The 25,232-nt window shown below is 39.6% G+C and overlaps 3 protein-coding genes across 3 annotated transcripts in view; 1 reads left to right on the top strand and 2 right to left on the bottom strand.

The window, feature by feature from the left end:
• The window catches only part of LOC139758298 (superoxide dismutase [Mn], mitochondrial), a 220,641-nt gene that overhangs the window by 89,359 nt on the left and 106,050 nt on the right, over positions 1 to 25,232 (bottom strand). The gene's annotated exons all lie outside the window — the stretch shown is intronic.
• Positions 436 to 7,056, bottom strand: LOC139758293 (L-selectin-like). The gene is made up of 3 exons (XM_071679514.1): positions 6,925 to 7,056; positions 3,572 to 3,778; positions 436 to 1,333 (listed from the first exon to the last, which is right to left on the bottom strand). The coding sequence occupies exons 2-3, from the start codon at positions 3,775 to 3,777 to the stop codon at positions 901 to 903; spliced, it is 639 nt and encodes a 212-aa protein (XP_071535615.1). The 5' UTR covers position 3,778; positions 6,925 to 7,056; the 3' UTR covers positions 436 to 900.
• LOC139758292 (uncharacterized) overlaps positions 22,137 to 25,232 on the top strand; it is a 74,759-nt gene continuing 71,663 nt past the window's right edge. Inside the window, exons 1-2 of the mRNA XM_071679507.1 lie at positions 22,137 to 22,237; positions 22,591 to 22,691. The gene's annotated coding sequence lies outside the window, so the exon portion shown is untranslated. The remainder of the gene's footprint in view (positions 22,238 to 22,590; positions 22,692 to 25,232) is intronic.

Raw genomic sequence — 25,232 nt, 5'->3', positions numbered from 1 at the left:
TAGCGTTAAGAACAGAGGACTGGGCCTTTTTTGGAATATCCTCACCTGGCCCCCTCTGTTCCTTCTATTGGAAAATTAAAAAAAAAAAAAAAACGAGAGGAGAGGATTTCTAGCCTCCCGCTCCCTCCCCTTTTAGTCGCCTTCTACGACACGCAGGGAATACGTGAGAAGTATTCTTAATCCCCTATCCCCAGGGATAATATATATATATATATATATATATATATATATATATATATATATATATATATATATATATATATCAGACATCGTATGTAGAAATTAAGAAAAATCATTTCAGTATTTAGTTTTAGAAAAAATATCTCAACGTTTGAAAGCCATTTTAATGTTCTATATAAAATACTGGTGTTTGTAGACAGTTAATGCTGTTATCACAAGTTGTAATGATTGATAAGATTCAAGGATATGAATGAGTCGCTTAAAAGTTTATTTATTCATACGTTCATACAGACCAGAATGATTAATTTTGAATTCTCTATGCACGATAGTGCTTTTGAAGTGTGTGTTGCCGATCAGTTCTTTTGTGGACAATTATTCATTTAAATATGCTCAAGAAAAATAAATAACAGGGAAGAGGTTCTCCCTAGAGATCTAGGTCGTGGTTGTTATGGTGTGGTTAGGGTTTTTGTACGATCTGTCATGCCAATCAGGAAACACGAATACCTACTGTATTAGCTTGCTGTTAACACTCTTTATGTGTTACCTTACAGTGATTGTATGTGTACATGTGTGTGTGTGTGTGTGTGTGTGTGTGTGTGTGTGTGTGTGTCGTATACATGCATACATATGTATGCCAGTAAGGAAGAGGAGAGACATCATTGACGGGTGAGGGACTGGGTCGGGGTGTTGGGAAGGTCCCCTGGAGCTTTCCTCGTCAGTTTAGGGGATGTTCAAGTTAGTTTTTGAGCGAGCATACTGCAGCAGCTCCTGAGAATCCTCGCAGATCCAGATATTATGTTGGTTGCAGTTAAGATCGTGCCAGGTGACCCCGTCTCCGAACTTGTTGTTCAGGATGCCAAGGCAGGCTTCATTTCCTTCCCTGTTATCAGGCTGCTGGGTGCCAGCGCCTCCTTTGTTAGACCAATCACCTCTCCATCCCCCTTTTTTGTTGGTAGGCGGCATTCTTTTCTGGTTAGCGGACCAAAACCATCCATTGATGTTGATGGGCTGTAGGTGCGGCTCGTCACATCCATCAAAATTACACTTGCGACCCGAGGTCCAGACTGAATTGACATTCTCTCTTTCAACGATATCAAGCACAAACTTGGATTCACTTTGAGTTTCCATGCTCACAAGATCCTGACAGTTGTGTCTGTTGGGGAGGAATACGTCATGTTACTACCTGTAATATGGTAAGTACTTTTCGAATATATGCCTGTAACACGTAAAAAGTTAAGATATCAAACTCTAGATGTGTCAACAAGAGTGTGTTGTGTTGTATCTGTGTGTAGTACACAACCAGGGATTTGAGTGATAATGCGTGCCTGACGTTCGACGTCCTGTACTGCAGAATGAAGACTGTTCATATGTAATGCACATTTACAGAAAGTCCATTATGAATTTGAAGAACAAATACATGATATATATATCTCAACCGGAAATATACTTGTAGTTACCACTAAAAACATATACACTAATACAACGATTACTCAATCTCATGTAAGCAGTTTCTAGAACTTTGTTCACATAAGAATTATATATATATATATATATATATATATATATATATATATATATATATATATATATATATATATATATATATATGGGTATGTTTGAAAGGAATAGTAGTTCCAACAATGTTATATGGTTGCGAGGCGTGGGATATGGATAGAGTTGTGCGGAGGAGGGTGGATGTGCTGGAAATGTGATGTTTGAGGACAATATGTGGTGTGAGGTGGTTTGATTGAGTAAGTAATGTAAGGGTAAGAGAGATGTATGGTAATAAAAAGAGTGTGGTTGAGAGAGCAGAAGAGGGTGTTTTGCAATGGTTTGGTCACATTGAGAGAATGAGTGAGGAAAGATTGACCAAGAGGATATATGTGTCAGAGGTGGAGGGAACGAGGAGAAGTGGGAGACCAAATTGGAGGTGGAAAGATGGAATGAAAAGATTGTGAGTGATCGGGGCCTGAACATGCAGGAGGGTGAAAGGCGTGCAAGGAATAGAGTGAATTGGAACGATGTGGTATACCGGGGCCGACGTGCTGTCAATGGATTGAACCAGGGCATGTGAAGCGTCTGGGGTAAACCATGGAAAGTTGTGTGGGGCCTGGATGTGGAAAGGGAGCTGTGGTTTCTGTGCATTATTACATGACAGCTAGAGACTGAGTGTGAACAAATGGGGCCTTTAGTGTCTTTTCCTAGCGTTACCTCGCACACATGAGGGGGAGGGGGTTATTATTTCATGTGTGGCGAGGTGGCGATGGGAATGAATAAAGGCAGACAGTATGAATTATGTACATGTCTATATATGTATATGTCTGTGTGTGTATATATATGTGTACATTGAGATGTATAGGTATGTATATTTGCATGTGTGGACGTGTATGTATATATATGTGTATGTGGGCGGGTTGGGCCATTCTTTCGTCTGTTTCCTTGCGCTACCTCGCTAACGCGGGAGACAGCGACAAAGCAAAATGAAAATAATATATGCAAAAACCTTACTGTGAAGAGATATGCAGAGTGGACTTTGTGTGATGATGTATTAAACGAAAGTACTCACCGTTTTTATTTTCTCTTTCCAGTGGTAATTGTTGCATATATATATATATATATATATATATATATATATATATATATATATATGTATATATGTATATAATGTTGACTGCTTTGCAACAGCTATAGCGCGAAATGTGAATACATGAGATACATAAGAATGTTGAGTAGTTTATGAGATGGTTGGGTGGCTTGGATATAGGTTTATGGACTGCCTGGGCACGGGTTCTACCGTCCGCACGCTACATATACCAAAATCTTGAAACTTTTACTAGTATTAAGGATAATTCTAAGACCACACACACTCTCACTGTGTATACGGCCCTTGAGTTTATGGGTTTTTAGTGTACATGTCCCTATACAGTCAACAATAAGGAAAAACAAGAATAACAGATAACCAATAGTGCCGGCATCCATGTGATGAACGAATTACGCTCTAATTATACAAATATATCATTTTGGCATGACCCCAACTTTATATAATATTCGATTCATTTGCATGTTAAGAATATATCCGGATTTATTAATAAATCAATGGACTCTTAGGTAATATCGAGATTTTGGAGATCAGAACACGTCCTTACTGTGCGATGCAAGGAAAATGCCCCTTCCACAAAATACACGCTTTTATTTACCCTTTTTAGCTCAGGCATGCGTATGTCTTTCTTGTGATATATACAACCCATACAACGCGTTTTTTGGAAAGCTTATGCTTGCCTTAAGTGTTAATACAAACCCTCTCTAGGAGTTTACTTTTAACCTGTTCTGTAAGTGTAGTCACTCGTCATTAGAGGACTTGTTAAGTAGGATTTATATATCATCGACCTACCTGCAGTTGTTTCTGGCGTTAAACCAATCCAGCCGGCGGTTTGAGGTATCTCTGTGTTTCCAGGAGAAGAAGTAGTGATGGCCGTTTCTTTGCGTGTGAGAATGATTGACGCGGTCGGCGCAGGCCTTGGGATTGGGCAGTTCGAGCCCTTGCTGCTGCGTGTATACCGCCAGCTGGAGCAGGAGAAACACGCTAACGCGCACCATTCTAAGGGGAGAAATACTAAAATGTCATATCATCGAGGTTTGTACATTCTGGTATGTCTTCAGGAAGAACTCTTTTCATCAAGTTTACAGCCTAATATAGTGCATATGCCTGGTATCCTTATAAACTGCAGACTGAGCATTCCTCATTTTGAACCAGTCGGAAAGGAATATTCTCTCTTGAGAGTGATGATCACTTACCAATCAAAGGTCAGCAAACAAAGTTATGAGCAAGGAAAGGGCGAGCAAATCTCAGCCAGTGTACGAATCCAAACCTCATTGTCTTGTTTATAGAGTCGACGATCTCTTATGGATTACGTGACAAACCGATTAATGCATCTGTTTTGGATGCAGGTAAAGAATTAACCGTGCAGTGTGCACTTGTAGTAGATTTGGGCAAATTTCCAGGTGGATCAAAAGAGATGATAACATCCTGGAAAGTATACTGCATTTGAATCCTCTATAACTACAGAGGAATGTAATTTTCTCGTGGTTAGAGTAACTCTGGCTCAGGTTTTAAGATATAGGAATTCACGTACCAAACTTAGAAGTTGCAAGGCTGGCTCAGGTTTTGAGATAAAGGAATTCATGTACCAAGCTTAGGAGTAGCTAGGCTGAATGTGAGTATGGCTAGGATGAATCTGGGAGAGAAAACAGTTCCCTGGATCGGAACATTGTTCGTGATTTCTACTTTTAGTCATTAGGTTAGTAATGGTGTTATTTAGGGCTTAGATTTTTATGGTCTAAGTTAATTGAGTGATTTCCCACGAGAGTGTGTGTGTATATATATATATATATATATATATATATATATATATATATATATATATATATATATATATATATATATATTATACAAACCTCCAACAGCCAGGATCGAACCCGGGACCCCTGTGCGCTCCCGCCTGTTCCACAGGGGTCCCAGGTTCGATCCTGGCTGTTGGTTTGCATGTTCTATGAAGGTGCGCCTTCATATGCACTTTGTTCGTATTCATAAACCTCCGCGTTGTACAGTTAGGTCGGTAAAATGCTATCTGCTGGGTATGTGAGCCTGTTGGGAAATGACCGGTGTAGACCCCGTTGTTCACCAACGTGAGACGAAGAATATTCGAGTACATAGTATTCGAATAGTCATTTCCTATTAGAGGCGATCATCTAGCGGTATCGCTCCCGCTTGTTGCACAGGGGTCCCGTGTTCGATCCTGGCTGTTTGAGGTTTGTATGTTCTACGAAGGTGTGCGTTCACATGCACTTTGTTCATATATATATATATATATATATATATATATATATATATATATATATATATATATATATGATAGAAGAGAGATAATACTACCTACATAATCCCACGTGTCGTCCAAAGCGACTGTTGAGAGCAAGAGAATTTCTGAGGTCCAGTGCTGTTATTGTCGCACTTGCGAACAAGCATATATATATATATATATATATATATATATATATATATATATATATATATATATATATATATATATATATATATATATATATATATATATATATATAATGCCCTCGTCTTTTTGTATATTGTTGGATTTGATAGTTATCAACAGCTAAAGGTCACTGAGAGAGAACCCGTGACACGTATGAAACGTAAATGAAAAAGAACAGACATTTTCGTTAATTTGTTTGGGATAGTGCCAGATATTACCGATTTCATATATTGCCAAGTTACCAGTTCGATCATTTTGTTGAATATTGACACGTCGTGCTCATAAAAAATGGATGACCGGGAACAAATAAGCAAATAAAAAGTGCTACTGGATGTTAATGTAAATCTGCTCAGTCTGTTCAATTTGGTGACTATTGACTGGTCGAACGCCGTTAAACTAGAATTCTTACCATTCATGTCAAAATTACATTATAGGAATGTATATTGTAATCCTAGTTTTCTTTTATACGAATGTGATATTCATGGTCACAGTATTGCAAATTATTTGATTCAGCTTAGAAAGATTAGAAGAAAACCAAACATTTTTGATTACCGCCATGTTTCACCCTTCGGCGCTGTACCATTCAATGCACTTCCATATAGATGATTTGACAGTTTCCTATAATTCCCCACAGAACAGACACCGACATTGGGGCGACTTTGGGGTTTCTGTCAGTGATTTCAAGGCAAACATCCTTCACCCTTTAACTGTACACAATCTAAATCTTTGCTTATAAATTACTCTAACTCCTACCAGAATTCACACTGTACATTAAGGATGAATGTAACTTTTTTAATATCCCCGTAACTAACCCTTGTTATATCACCATAATCTTATTACATATCGCCTCATCTCATCTTGTTTTATCACGCAGACGATTCTTCTGTTTTATCAACAAAATTTCACCTCTGTATTAGCCTAACACTCGTAATATCACTAAACATAAGAAAATCGCCCGTCATGGTACCGGATATAGCTCTCCTACCATATCACATTAACTAACTCTCCATATCAACGTAACTTTAACTTCCCCGTCATATCTCTGATACTTTACCCTGAACATACTGTTCTAAGGCACCTGTCGTACTACATACGGCAGTCGCCCGTTCCAGTACGTCGGTCAGCCAGCAAGCAGGACCTTTAAAGTTAAACCGGGTCTCTACCTGCCGCTTGTGCCACTTTGGTCGAACTCTGACCTTTGTTGGTTCGCTATACAGCACTTGCCATCTTGGTTATAACAGCTGCGAAACATCTATGAACACTGCTGTGAAAACATCAGACGCAGCAGCCGATTACGTGTCTGGAAAGGACCATTAAGTTGAACCCCTCGTAAGGTTGGATGGATTGATATTAACGAATGCCAAACATATAGAAGTATCGGCATCATACATGAGTCGTATTATAATAGTGAAAGAAATGAAACGATTCGAGAAATTCTAATAATGTAAAAAGATAAATGAGCTTTTGAACAGGCAGCGAAAATATATATTTCTGACAACTTTTAAAATTTAGGCTTTAGTTATGATTTTGATGGTAGCAAGCGTTGAATAACCATTAGGTTCTAACTCTTCACATATTACACAAAAATCACAAGTAGATGGGTCGGTAGAGCGAACTAGCGAGGGTGAACAGAGTTTTCAACTGTTTGGTCACTTCGGGTAGGCTAAGTTTCATTCCGAAGTCCTGAGGTTGGTACCTTAGCAGAGATGTAGGATACACGACCTGTCTTGGCTAGGCTTTCTGTGTAACTGATGAGAAACAGCTGACTCGCTGCCTAAGAGTATACAGATCAAGGCCAGGGGTTGTAGAGAGGTTGAGCCAATTCCCCCCACCCACCACACACACACACGCACACACACACACATACACACTTCGCCCCCTTGTCCATGAACATCCCGCTTTCACTTTCGCCATGTTCACCACCCTTTATCAGCTCCTCGCTCTGCTTCTCTTACTTGTCCTCCGTCACCGCGATCTGTCATCTAGTGGTTGATAATTGTAGGAAAATGATATAAGGCAGGCTTACCATAACTGAGATAAGCGGTCGCTGGCTGAGAGAGAGTATTAGTAAAGACCTGTTTCGGTGTTTTAAAAGCGATATTTTTTATCGGCTGCTGAAAGACAAGTAGCAAGATCAAAATCTGCAGTATTCATTAGGTACAAATAATTCTACCAATTTCTCTGATGGAAGCACCGTTTCTAGACTCCCCCTCCCCCGTTTTGGTATGATTTCAGTGTGTTATTCAAAGATTCGAATGAATTCATCTATTTTTTCATGCACAAGCGTCAGGCGTGCACTCTCTCAGCCTAGAATACAAAGAAGGTAGGGTTACGTTCTGCGTTGTAATACTGTTTTACAAATATATATTATTGTAATGATGATAATAATAATAATAATAATAATAATAATAATAATAATAATAATAATAATAATGATAATAATAATAATAATAATAATAATTATTATTATTATTATTACAATATTTTAAAACTAGCATATCAGTGATTGGCGTTCAAGCACAAAAGAAAGATGAAAAGGCACCACATCAGTTGAACTCTCATTGGTACCATAGTTTATTGATAATGAAAATGAATAAATACGTGTTGCATCTTAATTTGGATCTTGTAAATATGATATTGATATTAATTTAGAATTACAAAGACTTTTAGATTCTATTATTTGCCATAGGGTCACAAGGTCCTTTAGGTAGCAAATTTAGGGCCTCTGTAAAAAAAAAAAATCTGCATTAGAGCGCATCATCCGAACGACTCGAAGTCTCGCAGATGCCCAGTAAATTTAGTATTACATCCATCGTTAAACAGAAGTCATTTATCAAAATTATGATATTGTTATGTTTGTTTATTAGGGAAAATAATCGTTTTAATCTAATCCCATGCCTTAATTGCTTTCCAAATCTGCAAAAATGTCGCTGGACACCATCTTAATGAACTGTGAGTGCCTGGCTTACGATGAAAGGTGTTAGACTGTAGGCAAGCACGTTTACCCCTACTCAAAATGAATTTTGGTTAATCTAATATGCCCTAAAGGAAAGATGACATTCATTCAGCTACATCCAGATGGCAGGTTAAATAGCAGTTTACCCTTTCATGTATTTGTGTAATGAATGCAGGAAAAAAGTCATGTTCATTGTTCTGTTTCATCCCTCGTAGACATTTGAACTAGATCATAAAGTTTATTTTGTTTATTTATGTATTTATTGTAGTCAAGACACTGCTGCCATTTACCTTACCTTTGTTCAATACGCCCAGACACCATTTTGCTTTTTCTGATATAGGAATATGTGGTCAAAGGTCAGACAATTAAAACATATATTTTAGGTTGTTGTTACTTAGTTTCAATCACTCGAGACGAAACTCTTCATACATATATTATTCTACAAACTTCTTACATTCCTCAGGATGAAGTTTGTGATTTGATCCATTTGTGCTGGTTAGTAGGATTCAAAGCCTATCTTTTTTGTTTTTGGTTTTTATCATTGTTGAGGATTATACGAGTCAGTGTTCACGAGATTTAACGAATGCGCATATCAAATTTGTGACAAAAACTATGTTGACTGTGTTTTAGAGGGCTCGAAGTCCCAAAAAGAAATGTTTTGTCATTACGTGGCCATATTTCAGCCAATGCTCATGAGATCTAAGACAAAATATGTCCATATCCAACATTATGCAGACCAGAAATTCTTGACCACCAGTTATAGTCTAGAGGTCAAAGTTTACCAGAATTACATTTCTGACGATAAGTCTGTTTTATTTATGCCATTCTTGATGCAACTCACTTAGTAACTGTTAGTTTCTAATGGATCTTTAGGAATCTTGGCACAAAGATATTTAAGGTGTCTGTGTCTATGGCGTTCCCCAATAACAGATAGCAACACCAGTTCAAACATGTATGACTGTATTTGAAAGAAAAAGCACAGAAAACTTGAAAATATATTGAAAAACTTAAATTTCATGACACTGAATGATTTAGTAAAATGTAGAACTAATTATGCAACTAAGACCACATTTTCAAATCATCAGTATTTCGAAAAAAGTAGTTTTCTTCTAACGTAATTGTCATTATTGTATATTCCATTCCCATGTTGATTTCCTGAATAATCATATTTATGTAATACGTGATCGCGAACCTACTTGGAATACACGTTGGCTTTGCTCGATGGCACTTCAGTTGTGTGTGCAGATGGTAAGTTCTGCTGTGGAGACTTCATAGTAATGCTTACTGTAGCATGTTTCTAGGGGATTTACTGTAACATGAGTACATGACAGTAAGTTAGAGAGGTCAGTACCACACGCCGCTGCTCCAGAAGCGAGAGATTGGCCGGCCAAGGCAGGCAGGACGCCCTGAAGGTTGGGTACAAAAAAAAAAAAAAAAAAAAAACAAAGCGTGGTCAGTTTTTTCTTTGCCTCAGGTCATGGTGAGTTCCCATTGACTTTTCCCTAAATGCGAGCTTGTCTGAATTGTTTGATAATACGATTTTTTTTTTTATAAACAGCCCATTATATATATATATATATATATATATATATATATATATATATATATATATATATATATATATATATATATATATATATATATATATCATGACTAGGTAATGGACTAGTTCAGCCATCCCATCGATAAAAAAATACTAAACGTTTAGAATGAAATATACCGGCATAATCCTGGAATACTGTCGTCTTTTAAACACCGCAGTATCAAACTAGAGATATCTTCCCAACTCTTAGTTTTGTTTGTTGTTAACACAGACAGACTAGAAAGAGCAAACAGGTTCACGCTTCTTGGAGTGAGATCAGGTCAATACAAGGCCCCATAATAAATTCTACAAGCTCAAAGGAATATGTCAGAGAGTTACAAGGCTCGAGAGAAACTAAGAAAAAGACAGAGGAAGTGGCAAGAACAAAGACATAATCAGCACTTATGTTTAGGTGGTTTCTAATAATGGAAAATACGGTGGTTCTCCTTGCTCTCACGGCCTTTGGAAACTGCTGACACAAATGTGTTCTGCAGCGACATCGCTCAACCATATGACGTACTTTGTGCGCTTCCTGCAAGCCTGTTTTGCTGGTGATTAACTGAACGATTATTTCTGTCTCAGTTGACTGGGACAAGGGAGGTTACTGCTCTAAATAAAATGTACACTGAATACTTATTAAGGTCTCCATTTTTTTTTTTTACAAGGTAAACACCCAGAAACTTCCAGCCCGGCTGTCTGGATAAAGCATATTGTTGTCATTTTAATGATATACTGTTTTTTTTTATTTGATAATTGTGTAACATTAAACGTAACGAATATGCCTGAAAGCATTCCAGTAAAGAATATACAAATGATTAATTTTTTCCACTCAGTTTTCAAAATCAATTAGGTAGTTCTCAAAGGCAACTCTCATGAGGGTTGGTTTGTCATTTGACTGAGAACTGGTTAGCATTTACAAAGGCCACATGCAGGGCTAGTGTGTGTGTGTGTGTGTGATCTTAAAAGACTTGCTTAACTGGGGCTGTGTCCATTGGTCAGGACACTCATTCTCGATTAACACAGCGTTTAACATGGAAAGTAGTTTGATCTGGTTAACATGGCCAACATATAACCTCGTCTGGTTACTACAAGGCTACGTGTGGTTATCACAGCATTCCCTGTGGTTATTAGCAAAGCACTGCGCCTGGTTAGCATATCGCTGTCTCCTTAACACAGCTCTTAACTTTGCATATCATAGTTATGATTTCTGACCATCACGGAATTTCTGGCTGACGGGGTTAGGTGGGAATAAGTGCGTGTTGAGGTGCGTCACCGTAGAGTAGGCGTCCCGCCACCGTAGTCCGGTTAATAGCTCTCGACTCTCCTGGTAGGAGCAATATCCCAATGATCACCGCCAGGCAGGAATATATGTATAATAAACGAAGTAAAATGCCATAAAAAGTATGTCACTTGCCCCATTATATTATGGAACAATGAAGGTTTCATTATATCGTAAGATACTTTTAGAATCAACTCGCTCGAATCATGGCGGTTACATCCTGTATTATAGTAGTACCATTCATATTGACAAAAAGTGTATGTGTGTGTGTGAATTAAGTGCTAGAACGAAGCTAGAAGCATATGTTCTTGTTAACCTGTTATTGATAGATATAAATCGACGAGAACTCTCTGTGATTACTTTCGTTGAGTGTTATAGAGCTTTCTAGATCCGTTGTTGCGGCCGCTGGGACGTGTTGGAGTCTGGCGGGGCCGCTACACTTTCTCCTACTTTTCTCGCCTTCTCTTTCTGCTCTCCCTCCTCTGTTTTGACCTAACATGCTTCTCTTCCGAATGATATTTCTCGCTGTCTTTCTTCCCGCTCTTATCTCTCCTGTTGTTCTTCCTTTTCCTTCACATACGTGACACTTGTTTCGCTTGCTTTTCATTGTTCTCTTGTGACACTGCTCGTCCTCTTCTAGATTTCCTCATTCTTAACCCTATTATTTTGTTTCTTCTTCAGCTTCTACTCCTCTTCCTTCCTCCGCTTGCTCCCTTAACTTCACCTCATCCAGGATCGATTGTGCGTGTCATATTGGGTTTCGATATTTCCGAATAAATCGTGTCAAACGCGTCCTCGTATGAAACGCGAAATGGGCCAAGGCGAAGGGTTGCGTGGAACGTATAGCGGAAGCAAGATACAGAGAGCTGCTCTTACCCACAGGAAGAACTAACATCACCAAAACAATATACAGATAAAACACAGGAGGAACTATTTTCATCAATGGTGAGACATAAGAGAAGGAAGTAACGTCAGGAGAGCAATATATTGGTGAGACACAAAGGAGGAACTGTTACCATTGTACAGTCTACTGTGAGACAAAGAGCGGCCCTACCCACAGAAGGAATAAACTTACTAATACAATATACTTATGTTTGCATTATTTTTATGGTTACGAAGTTTTCTCTATATGGAAAAGCATAGTAATTTTTCTTATTGAACCAAAGTATTTTGTTTATTACAATCAGCTGTATCATGTTATCAAATAATCAAATTTTATGTTTATATGATGATGGTCACCGATATCTTATAAGAAACTTCTGCACGTTATACCTCATTTGATGAGTTAATGTTAGCGAAGTAATCTGACATCGAAATAACAAAACGCTAAATTTTCTAATATATTATGCTTAAGTGACCACAGTAAGCAACGGACACAGTATATGAAGATTTTGATTTCAATACACACACACACACATACATACATACATATATATATATATATATATATATATATATATATATATATATATATATATATATATATATATATATAAGGAAAATATGTTCTTGCATGTCTTTAGTGTTTTGAACTTTTCATTAACTTTATGAGTTTGTAGTTCTGTCACCCACCTTTGACAGAATCCTGGATATGGGTCTGTATACTAGTCACAAGGGGGAACCAATGTACCTAACACACAGGAGAAACTAATGTCACCGATATAATATTCTGGTGAAGTTCAACCATATAGGTGGAACTAATGTCACCAACACAGTATACTGGTAAAAGAAAAGTGCCCCCTATAGGCAGGAGGAACTTATATCAATACAATGCGATGGAGAGAGAGAGAGAGAGAGAGAGAGAGAGAGAGAGAGAGAGAGAGAGAGAGAGAGAGAGAGAGAGAGAGAGAGAGAGAGAGGGGGGCAATCGTGGGTAGAGCTATGAGTCCCGGAATAATGCCCGTGGGTCTAAGGCTGGGTATGGCGATGGCATTATGCAACATATACCATGATAAATTTACGGGCACGGAGGAACCTAGTTGTTCTAGCATCAGTGAATGCTATCAGTATCACTATATTAGGAGAATTTAGGCGTCCCTAACGGTGAAACCATAAAAATTCGAAAACTTAATGAGACAGAAGTGAATTGAGGTAATCAGGATAGACATTCAGAGAGCACTATTCAAAATATCAAGATTTTGCTCAAACTGCAACACCAGACCCATACAGTAAAAGGCATACTGAAAAGTAACACAGTGAAAAGTAACTCCTAAACTATTTCCTTGATAACTACTGAATGTATGATAATTCCTGGAAATCCGAGTCATGGGTTGAGCGGGTAGATATGGATGGTTTCTGCGCGGGTACGGTATTTAACTAAACCATGCTGATGACTCAGTCTCTCTGGCTGTCCAGTTGTCTGTCTAACTGTTTCAACTGTCTCATTGTGTACCTGTCAATGTTCCTCCATTTTCTAACGAGAGCACTGAAGTTATTTCCTGAGCCATGGGTGGAGTTGTTACACGGATCCCAGCGACAGGGAGAGAGAAAGTTGACCCGACAAGCCTAACCCCAACAAGAATGTGGAGAATGTCCATAACGTTGGGGTGAATATTACCTTGCTGACGCTATATTCTTATGGTATTTCCTTATTGGAAGAATGAGGACCATGTCTACAATATTAAACAATGTTTCCACACTGAAGTGAGTTGCTAATGATATTTTGTGAGAAACACGAGTTTATTCAAGATGAACTACGTACTCCTGTCGGCTCCGTGATGATGCTTTTCACAATCACGTTCTTCTGAGGGCTGATTGGGGCTCTACCACGTTCGGATGGTGCATTTTCTACTGTGGTTAAGGTACATCAAATCCCAAGGACGCATTAACAGTGTTACAGATATAGAGCGAGGCAGTTACTGATGATGTTTTACTGGTACAACAGCCGGTCACTAGCAATGAGAGTAATGTTACAGGGACCCACTTGTCAGGTGCTACAATTAAGGTATACAGCTGCCTGTATAGATATGGTTTCAGAGTTACAATTATGTCGTCGGCAAACAGCCAACCCAGGTTTTCATCCTCATTTCGGGGTTGGTTGATGAAAAGGTACCAGGCTTTGTGTATGTGTGTGTATGTGTGTGTCAGAATAACAGGGAGTGACAAAAAGATTGGACAATGAACGTAACAATTAGTCATAGGGGGAATATGAATTGGCGTGATAAAATAGGTGACAACCAGAGAAAAGGATTAAGGGTCAAGGTCGGGGAGGGCTAGAAAGGGATAAAGAAGACTTTGATGAGCAGTTATTTGGACAAGAACATGCAAATTAATTCCACTGAAACACTACTCACGTGATCATGTGTTGGGAGTCAGACCCGCACCCCATCGCCACACTCCCTTATACCATGACGTAAATGCCCACCTTTAAACTATTTATGACTATGTCATCATGAATTTACAGATGAGGTTGATTGTCTTGGATTCAATTGACGTCGTCTGTATATCTTGAGAGAGTCTGTGTTTGATTGTGGTGCAGTCATCTTGTGGAAAGTTTGGCTATTTTATGTTAAATATGCCCTTGAAGCGGATGGTGTTAGCATGACTACGATTGTTGAGCACGACGATGGGGTCCATTTTTAGCACGACGGAGTGATCTTCGAGCACGGCGCGTGAGTGCGATCCTTGAGCACGAGGATGGAATCCTTGACCATAAATATACTACCCTAGATCATGATGGTTCGATCCTTGAGCACCACAGTACGATCCTTGAGCATGACGATGATACGATCCTTGAACACGACAGTACGACCTGAAGCTTTAAGCATGACGGTTCGACGAACGAAGGCCAGGCCATCATATCCAAGTGTCGTACCCTTGTGTTCAAGGGTTATGCCGCTTTGATCAAGGGTCGTACCGTCATGCTCAATAGGATAAAGAGAACCTGAGAAGATTTAAGGCAATGGCATCTGGCTTGAGTAAGATGGCAGGCAGACTTCAATACCCAGCAAAATAGAAATTCTTACTCAGCTTTCTTTTATTATTCCTCGCTCTCTTTTGATCGTACAGACTCAAAAGGAAATGGAATAATAAAGAAAATTCAAATGAATATCGAGAATTCATGTAAAAGTTTAGCGGAAGAATAGATAAATCCATATAATGTTTCTACCTGAGGTCGTTAGAGTGAGAAGGATTGTAAATCGAAACGTAATTTGTCCAGAGTAACGTTTTAGAAGAAACTTTGCTGAGACTTTGAGGCGTGACCCGAAGAGTATTGAACGAACTCGCTAACCCAATTTCCCGAATATGAAAGCTTATGATCAGCTCTATAAGCACCAGATCATCAACAAACCTCATGAAAATAAACTGCAATCTCTACCATTAGTGCTCATCTTGATCAATTATCTGACCCTTTCTTTTCATTCATTAAGCGGAACAGCAACAATCGACGTTGTTGTGATGGGCTGCCTCCCACGACAGCCATTGTTGTCATTCACTGTAACGTTACATCGAATGTCCATCACAGACTTTCTATGTTTTCCATCATAGACTTTCTAGGTTTTGATGCTCATGATAGATCATTGTGAGTCGCAGAGAGAGAGAGAGAGAGAGAGAGAGAGAGAGAGAGAGAGAGAGAGAGAGAGAGGTGTAGTAAAAACTAAATGTGTTTGACCAACTGAGCGCTGGAGAATATTTTGGAAAGACTGTGCCCAGTGATTATCGCGTGTGTGAGTGTACTCTGAAGTGACTTGAGGACGGCCGAGTGTAAACATTGTGAAGCACAGCCAACAGACCTAAACATCGCGGGCAAACAGTTCTTAGATGGCGCGTCATCATATTTCAGCATCATATTGGCAGGTATATGTGTATAATTCTAGACTTAATAGCCAATGACTGCTGAATGGTCATTAAGCTAGAGACTGTAAACACGTTAAATAAGAATTATGATTACATTTTTTTCCCAACAACTAGTTACCAGTTGATATATATATTTACTTATTACTTTAAGGTTATTCGAAATTGTTGGTGGTAATTGGTGGTGGTTATATGATTTCATCATACAATAATACCCCGCTAATGTGGCTTTTTGCAGTTTCAAGGCTGAGTTCCCTCTGCTACCGTTAAGCACAGGCTTGGTGGTAGTCTTTGGTCCTTTCATTATCTCAGGAGTGTCATCTTTGCAAGATTTTTTTTTTTTCCAGGGTCGTGGAGGTTGTTCTCTCGATACAGAATCCATAAGAACGAATCTTTATAATCATCATTATATATTGATAGGCACATCAGTCAAGAAATGCACCATGTTCTGCTTTCGTTGATTCCTTCGTTCGAAGACTTTGTTCCTTATTCTACAATTTCGTGTTAGTGCGACCCACTTTACGTAAGAATTCGATCACAAACATTTATTCGTTTTTTGCCATTTGGAGATAACTTTCGTGGTAATTGCTTTTTTTTTCGAACTTATCCTACATCAGTTTATTTTGTATTGTTGGTACGATAGTTGTTATCTTGATATGAATGGGTAGTGTAGACTTTGAGAAACCGACACATTCTTCACTTCTCATGTCATGATGATGTTTATTATGTTTAAAGGACTAAGTTAAACCAACATGTCCATTCACTAGTATCTTAAAAGTTCCTCACAAGAAGATCCCTCAGCCTTTCTTCTCCCAGTCAAGCAAAGAGGAACAAATGACTGAAACTGTACATATTTATGTCACTTGCTGTGGTATTCTTGATCTCGTGACTATAATGTACCATGTGGTGTATAATGAATTCAGCGCAGGAAAGTGGTTTGATTTTCCCAGCAGTGTGGCTAGCTTCCTACCTGCTTCACTGCCATAATGTCACCGTCAGAATCGCCTGATGGTGGTGGGTGGTTGGCGGAGAAAAGTGAAACTAAATAGTTCGAGTACAGTCAAGATGGAAAGTCCTCAACTTGTGGGTTTACTGTTAGCGGACAGGTAGACAGTGAGGGAGGCATGGGGTGGATGAGGTATAGGCCAAGCATTAGCTGTCAGTTAAAGAAAGAGGATAATAAAACCAAAATGACGTGTGGGGGTCATCGAAACATCACAACTGGTGTTTGGACGGGAACCCTGTCCATATGAATATAGGTGTTGCTGAGCTTTGAATTAACTCGAACACCAAATCAAAGCAATTTATAAGGTAGTCGGTAATGTACTGGTCAAACATACGGTATTCAAAACATTATATTCATGTGTTTGAAGGGCTCTAGCTTGACCGATAGTTGTAATCTTCACATACATTGCATGATTTTTGATAATGGTAAGATATTGCTTTATTTTGATATTAGACGTGAATTATGTGGATTTTTTTTCATCACGGCACGGGCAGCTGAAGTCCTAATCAAGGCCTTCCCATTAAAGATATATACATATATATATATATATATATATATATATATATATATATAGCCAGGTACCAATCCCTAGGGGTGGATGAACAGCTTGGGCGCCTCTTGATTGCGTCACGGTCAGGAACGCTAACCTTTACACCATCAAGAATTAGTAAGCCACTCATGTATAACATGAGTATGGAGCAGATTCACCCTAAATCACCACAATTATTGATAATTATGAAATCTGACGTGTTGATCAAGTTACTAATATATCTGAAGGAGTATGTTCTTGACCATCTAGCAGCCGATAACAAATAATTCTATTGTGCAACGATTATTTGACGTGTAAGTTGACGATATCAATGACCACCTTGTAGCCCATAGCTTGTTAGACGTTACTGAATGCTTACAGGCATATTCTTTTCTTTCTTTTTCATTACAGTGCTTTCAAATGAATTCCCTGGGTACTCCGCGTAGCTACAATCCAAAAAATAGGTAGAGCGGTCGCTGGTAGTTATGTTTGCGTAGGGCGAACTTTAGCATTTAGTATTCATAATGAAAGTGGCTTTGTTTCTCTTCATATATTTTCTGGATTACGCAATGTAAGTGTACCGTTGCCACAATAACAAGATATTGCTGAAGGCGAAGACGTTCACGTAGTGTTAGGTCTGTGGAAACAGTTGCGAACTCTTGACAACAGCAATTCGAACTTTCACTGTTCACTCTTCCGGGGCTAAGCTCCGTGCACCTTCCACTCGTTTACATTAAAATCCTCTCTTTCCTATCCAGTTCTCCTAATTTAAAACCCTAAATTGAATTTGGTAATTTAAATGGATAGGCAAGGGCATTAGATGATAGTAGTAGTAGTAGTAATGATAATGATAATGATAATGTTAATAACAGCTAAACGCTAGAATCACTTGGAAATATATATATTTGAACAGCAATATCAGCGGTAGTTGTGGTCGTTGATGCATCGTCTGTTTATCTACCAAATATTCACTCTTAGACAATCTTGTAAAAACTTAGTTTTTTTTTCTTTACCTCGGAACTTTTTCAGAGGTGGGAATTTGAGATATAAGTGATGGAGACTGGGTTGTCAAATTTTCGACAGATTGGATCGTATTGTTCGGAATGAAGAGGCCTTGGTGTCCCTTGAGTCACTTGCCGGTGTAACATGTGATTTTGAAGAGCCAAATTTAACTGTGTGAAATGTTATCAGGCGAAAACCGCATTCTGTTTCACAACGATTGAGACAGCGTCACCGTTTTTGTATTTTGGCTGGTTATTTGAGCCATAGACCCATCGACTGCCGGGGTCATCCAGGCTGCTAATGTCACGTTATGACCACCAATTTGAATTTGAATAATACCCCTGATGCATTGGCGTTGGTCACCCAAACCACTAGAAGGCCAATTGCGACGAAAAAAAGAAAATAAAAACGATAAGATAACTTGCTGTAAGTTCACGCCATTAACTTTGGTATCGTATATTCTCACACACACCGATGAATTTCTTGCCAGTGTCGCAACCTAGCCCACTACCGGGATGGCTCGCTGTGTCGCAAGCTTATGCAACATGTCGCCATATATCTGTATCTATAATGATGAGAGTTGTGACATGACAGTGTCTCACAAATTCCTATGAACGATAACCCTCGTTATGTCCAGCCCACAATGGTACATTTTTATGGGCGGCAGCAGCTTGTGAAAGCGCTTGGCGGCGACCGTGATTAGTCGTCACTCAGATGTCCCGAGAAGAGCAACGTTGTCTTATGGTGCCTGAAGCCACATCCTTATTTCTACTGATTCTTACACGCGCGCATGGCTACGCTGTAAATACATCCAGCGGCTGATATTCAGTTGAAGAATGGCTTCTGAGAGGGATGTACTCTAAATACCGCGAGCATTAGTCTCAAATGTCACCGAGCTAGTACATTTTTTTTTATGCGTATCTTATATTCGATATAGGCTGATAATGACCACTGCAGTCGATTTCCATTCCTTATAGTTGCTCTTTTTAATATTTTGTAACGCATATACAAAAAAATATAGTTCCTCACATCAATAAACTTTAGTAATAGAAATGATAAAAATTGCTCCATGTCCGTGATCAGAGCATTAAATTCACAAGAATTCCGCCATCACATTGACAAATGGGAGTTCACAAGGTAATAAGGATCATGAAATGTGAAAAGAGCTTTCACCATGAAATGTGGAAACTGACGACCCTGATATATTGCTCTCAAAATCCGGAAAGCCAGTTTTAATATCACGGGCTTTTATAACTCCCATCAGTAGTCTGATCAAAACTGCTTCCTCGTTATTCTCGGTGCCTGAATCACAGCTTTGAGTTACGTCATGGATGTTCGTCCGGTCGCTGGTAAAGGATTTGTCAGGTTATTTTTAGCGTCTAACCGGTTGAATTTATGTGATGTTGATAGGGGATGGTCTAACATCCCTCTTATGTTGACCAGGTATATCTGTCCACACAAACGCTAGACAAACTCACAAAGGTTTGGAACGAATATCATAACTTCATGCGTTAAGAAAGTCTGTGTTGTCAGTTTTGTCGTAGCCGTCTGAAAGTTTAACGGAAATAAGCGTCTTTTTGTCACTTTTGCGTCAGATACCGTACAACCAACGCTTTGTTTTGTTTTCAAGAAAAAATACTGCTTATGGATGACGATGTGTAATAATTTGTATTTTCTTTAGTGCTATGTTACCAGTCTCAGAGTTGTTTGCGAGCCTCGCACGATGTTACCAATCTCAGAGTTGTTTGCGAGCCTCGTACTTCGACGAAGTGACGCAGCATCAAAAGGCCACTGCGCCTCACGAATTGTGAGAGCGTTAGCAACCCGAAGGCTTTGTCGACTCACTGTTTGCTTGCAGAGCTGGACGACTGGGACTCTTCACTTCCTTGTTTCTCCGACCCTTACAATCGGTCTCTCCTTACAAGAATATTATCATTTGAAAAACCAATGGCACAGTTTTATCCCGCGAGGTCTTTTTAAAAAGGGAAGTTATAAGATAAAAAGGTATATTGCCATGTAGGATTGTATTCTAGCGTGACGACAACTTTAAACGAATTATTAACATATTTCTGTTTGTTGTAGACCTTGCTCTATCATTTTTGTTAGAGGAAGGTAATGATGATTAGAGAAATTAGATGGAGAGGCTGGAGATAGCAACAGGCAAAAACCAATGTAGCTTCTCCCGTTTTGAAGATATATAGAGACAAACACAGTAACCGTCTGGAGTTAATGGTATGTAACAGATGAGAATAGCTTATTTGTAAAATCGCTTACCTATTTATTGCTTTTATTCATGATGTCTCGAATGAATTCGCTACAGGGAAATTTTGAATTATCTCTCTCTAGTACAGAAGCCGTTAAGTCTGTGACGATGATAGTCATATAATTGTAAAATTACCAAGCACCATTATACCTCAGACTATCGTTCCCATACGACTTTTGCGATACCTGCCAAAGATCGTAAACATTATGGGTTGGAAGACGTGCTGATATTTATTGTATGTCTGTAACGGTAACGTCTCGTAAACAAAATCCTGCCTTTTTTTTGCACCTCAGAGAAATAATTTTGCCACTCTTGATACAGGCGTCCCAAAGGGTTTAAAAGAACCGTAATATTACTTGCAAATTAAGCAGGTTGATTAACCTTTACTGTCAGTGATGAATGTAGAAGACAACAGGATGAGATTTCTATCCTCGTCCAGCACGCGACATTGGTCTTTGGTACTGAACAGTAATGCTTTTAAAAGTCGATAGATTCAGCGATAAAGTTGAAATAAAAGAAAATGAATTAATAGGGAAAATACAGTTTGACCTACCGGTGACCAACTGAAAATGCATGATCTTTTATGTTAAAGGAGTGACAATGAATTTGCCTGTACTGTTGCTTTACCTGGAGTTCCTGTGCAAATGTTTAAGAAGTGTGGAATACGATGGAAATTCTGAATGGCTGTGTGGCCTTGAGAAATTCAAATGTAGAAAACAAAAAATTCCTTTGACAAAGAGAGATGTACGATAACGCCGACAATCGGCGACACATGAAGACAATGGTAATCCCACTTTCTGCAACCCACCCATCCATGACAGCCCCACGGTAATGTTCCAACCACTCTCTGCCACCCACCCATGGCAACGTTACGACCAGTTCCCGGGGGAGGGGCTCGAGACCGTGGTCAGCGGGAGATATTTTTCTTTGCCTTTGAACATTTTTTTTAGGTTTTTGTTTGTTTTAATTAGGCATTTCCTTCTCTGTATTACGGTATTAGTGGAAGGGATGTGGGATCTTTATATTTGGATGTGGTCGAGGCTTCAGGTCGGTGTATCGTTCGTTGTTTTGCTTCGCTCAAGATCCTGCAGGAATGACAGATTCGTCGGGAAGAATTGTCATGTATCATTATTGCGTGAGGACTGGAAGTTGAGTGTTTCAGAGATGTATTATCTGTTTCAGAGATGTATTACCTATTTCAGAGATAAATTGTCTATTTTAGAGATGTTTTGTGTATTTCAGAGATGTATGTCACTGTTTCTGTTTTCAGTAATATTTCCATTAAGCAGGAGGCCTATATATAGTTTTTCCCTCTGGGACGGCGACAGTCTATTGATTGAATAACTGTTGTATTTACTGCAAGATGTACTTAAGTGGCTAACCAACGCGTATAGATATTATTATTATCTATTTTTAATTTGGTGGTAAGTGACGTCATCATTGAGTCTTCTGGGCGCATGCGCATCGCTCGTTTTAAATACCAAAGTTGGTTGGTTGTTTAGGTTTTGATACCACTCGACTGCCAGGGTCGCGTCGCTGCGGCCGTCAACGTCGTCATAAATCCTTACATCTAAACGTCTTGGAAAAATCTTCTTCAGGTATCTAGTTAATTACGAGAACACCTACGCCGTCTCTGTGCGTGCTGTACCGTACGCATACATTTTGTACCCGAAATAGATTACAAGAGTAAGCGGGTCGAACTGCCATTCTGAACCAGGGCATTTGACGCGCTTGGGTTGGAGTGGGGGCTATGGCGTCAAGGTGTGTTCATGTTAGGCCACCTTTCGTTTATTCCTGCCGCCTACCTCGCTAGTGCAGAAAAAAGGAGTTAAACTATATATTAAAAGAATATTGAGAAAAAAAAGATGGTCTATTGGTAACCATTAGGAATAATATCTGTTATGATATCTTGCTTGTCATGAAGCGTGTTTTATATTTTGATATTTTGCAGATGATGACGAGCGGGCGTCCTCCCTGCGAATGATGACATCAGCAACACTGATCGTGAGAGACGGACGAGCCAGGAACTGGCATGGAAATGCTGTGTCACCAGTAGGTACCAAGTGTATATACTTCTCTTCCAAAATAGTGTATGATTTTAGCATATATATATATATATATATATATATATATATATATATATATATATATATATATATATATATATCGAAATTTGTGTTGCTATTGTGTGCAGTATTCCTGAACCCTCAGAGCTGAAGACAAGTTAGTACAATCTTCATAGTTTGACGCTTTGTGGACGACAGTACGACCATTCTAATTGGCGATAACGATCTTCTGGTGTGATGACCCCGGCCAATTAGACGTGTTTCTATACGTTAGGTCGAATAGGCAAAACCTCCCATTCACAGGTCACCATCAACGTTAAGGTCAACTGGGGAGGGTCATCATCACGTGCTGGGCCAGCTAGGTAAGGCCTCCATCTATCCCAGGTTACCTGGGCGGGGGGAGGGGTGGGAGGCTCCACCTTGTGCTAGGCTAAATAGGCTTGGTGAGCCACCGTCCAGGTTAGGGTTGCTGACCTTAGGGGTCGTGGGGTTCGAACCATCGACAGATAGCTGTAATCATCAGCCACCAGGAAACCACAGCGGCGTTAGGCTTAGTCGTCAACCCTGTAGTTCTTCCCGGCTGGCGGTAATTTTGGGCTATAGATCAAATTCTTCCTGCCATTAAGAGGTTGCCAGCTTAGAGTGATTATCTAGTGTACATTTTTAAGGTTCCAAGTCATTATAAAGAGAAAGCGCGGGCGCGCGCTCGCACACACACACACACACACACACACACACACACACACATATATATATATATATATATATATATATATATATATATATATATATATATATATATATATATATATGTATATAAAGGATGAAGGTGTGTCTCTAGCAGGTTTGTGTGTCATGGCTTTGTAATCTATTTATGGATGGGATGGCATGGGAGATAAATGCAAGGGGCTTTGAGACGAGACAGGAGAAGCTGTGCCATCCTTTGTTGATGTGGGAGCCTGGGAGGTGAGTTTGTTTTTTGCTGATGACACGGCGCTGGTGGCAGATTTGAGTGAGAAACTGCAGAAGTTGGTGTCTGAGTTTGGAAGTAGGTGCGAGAGAAGATTAAGAGTAAATGTGAATAAAAGCAACGGTACCAGGTTTAGCAGTAAAAAGCGACATGTTATTTAGGGTGTGAGAGTCAGTGGAGAAAATTGGGGGAAGTGAAGTGTTTTAGATAACTGGGAGATGACGTGGCAGCGCATGGATGTGTGGGAGTCATAGAGAGGGTGAGGGGGCGAAGGTCCTGAGAGCATTGAGGAGTTGAGGGAAAGACGGGTCACTATATTGGGAGGGGGGGGGGGGGCAAGATGGGTATGTTTCAAAGTACAGTAGTTCCTTTGGTGTTTGGATGCGAGGCGTGGGTTCCTGATGAGAATATACAGAAGAGGTTGGATGTGTTGGAAATGAAATGTCTGGGGTCAATATGTGATGTGAGGAGGGGTGTTCGAGTAAGTCAACCTAGGGTAAGAGAGAGGTATGATGATAACTTGAGGAAGTGATGAAAAAAAAACAATGAATAATCACAACCTGCTTAGGTTCCTAAACCATTTTGTCAATGACGATAGAGTTCCAAACTTGGCGGTAAAGGTGGAAAGAAGTACTGCCATAATGTCAGATTAGTGGATGAAGGCAGTAAGCTATGTGTTGAAGCTGTGATTGCTGACAGTACACTGAAGTTTAGAATGTATGATGCCGGGGGAAAAGTTGAAGAGATGAGAGGCTGCCCCGGGTTTAGAACTCCTTCCTCGTACTGTACAGACGGGTAATTTACTTACGTGCCTGTCACACGTTTATGCCAGTCATACACGGTAAAGAGAGTTGTCATGTTACAAAGATTCGTGAGAGATGATCCAAGCGGTGCCACCAGCTTCCTCCCGTCTGTGGTGGATACGTAAGGTAAGTGGATGGTTTGTGGTCTCTGTCTGTGTCCTCTTCGGCGCCACCTCCCACAAGATGGGTGGGTGTGAGCGATGAATCAGCCGTACTCAGAGGCTCCGGTCATCAGGGCATTTAGATGAAATGTGCATCTGTCGTAGGAAGCCCTCGTGTGTGATTGGCTCTGTCAATCAGCGAGGAGGGTAGACGGGGAAAGCTCCTTTCCTGATTTGGCTCTTACGTTATCAGTACGCAGATTAGACGTAGCATAACTCTGGCGGGTAAAGCCATCTAGTGATTGGATCACATCGTGCGTAACCCCAACCCCTCCCTCCCCTCGTCCAGCTTCCCGCGCTTCTCATTTGGAATATCATTACGTCACAGACTTTAATCACATAACTTTCTGCAAGTTTCAGTTGAATGTAGATTGTAATTTTTTTTCCTACCTTGTATCTAAACTATGTATCTCTGTTTTTGTAACGTATATTTCAAGATTTTTACACTGTTCTGATAATGATACCTGGCGATCACTATATGACTTATCACGCTACAACATCGTACCACACCCCCCAGCGAACAAAACATTCACAACACACACACACACACACACACACACACACACACACATACACACTCACAAACACACACA

The sequence above is a fragment of the Panulirus ornatus genome, chromosome 30, assembly GCF_036320965.1.
Source record: "Panulirus ornatus isolate Po-2019 chromosome 30, ASM3632096v1, whole genome shotgun sequence".
Classification (NCBI taxonomy): Eukaryota; Metazoa; Arthropoda; class Malacostraca; order Decapoda; family Palinuridae; genus Panulirus; species Panulirus ornatus.
The sequence above is the reverse complement of the archived record's forward strand: the minus strand, read 5'-3'. Positions and strand labels throughout refer to the sequence as shown.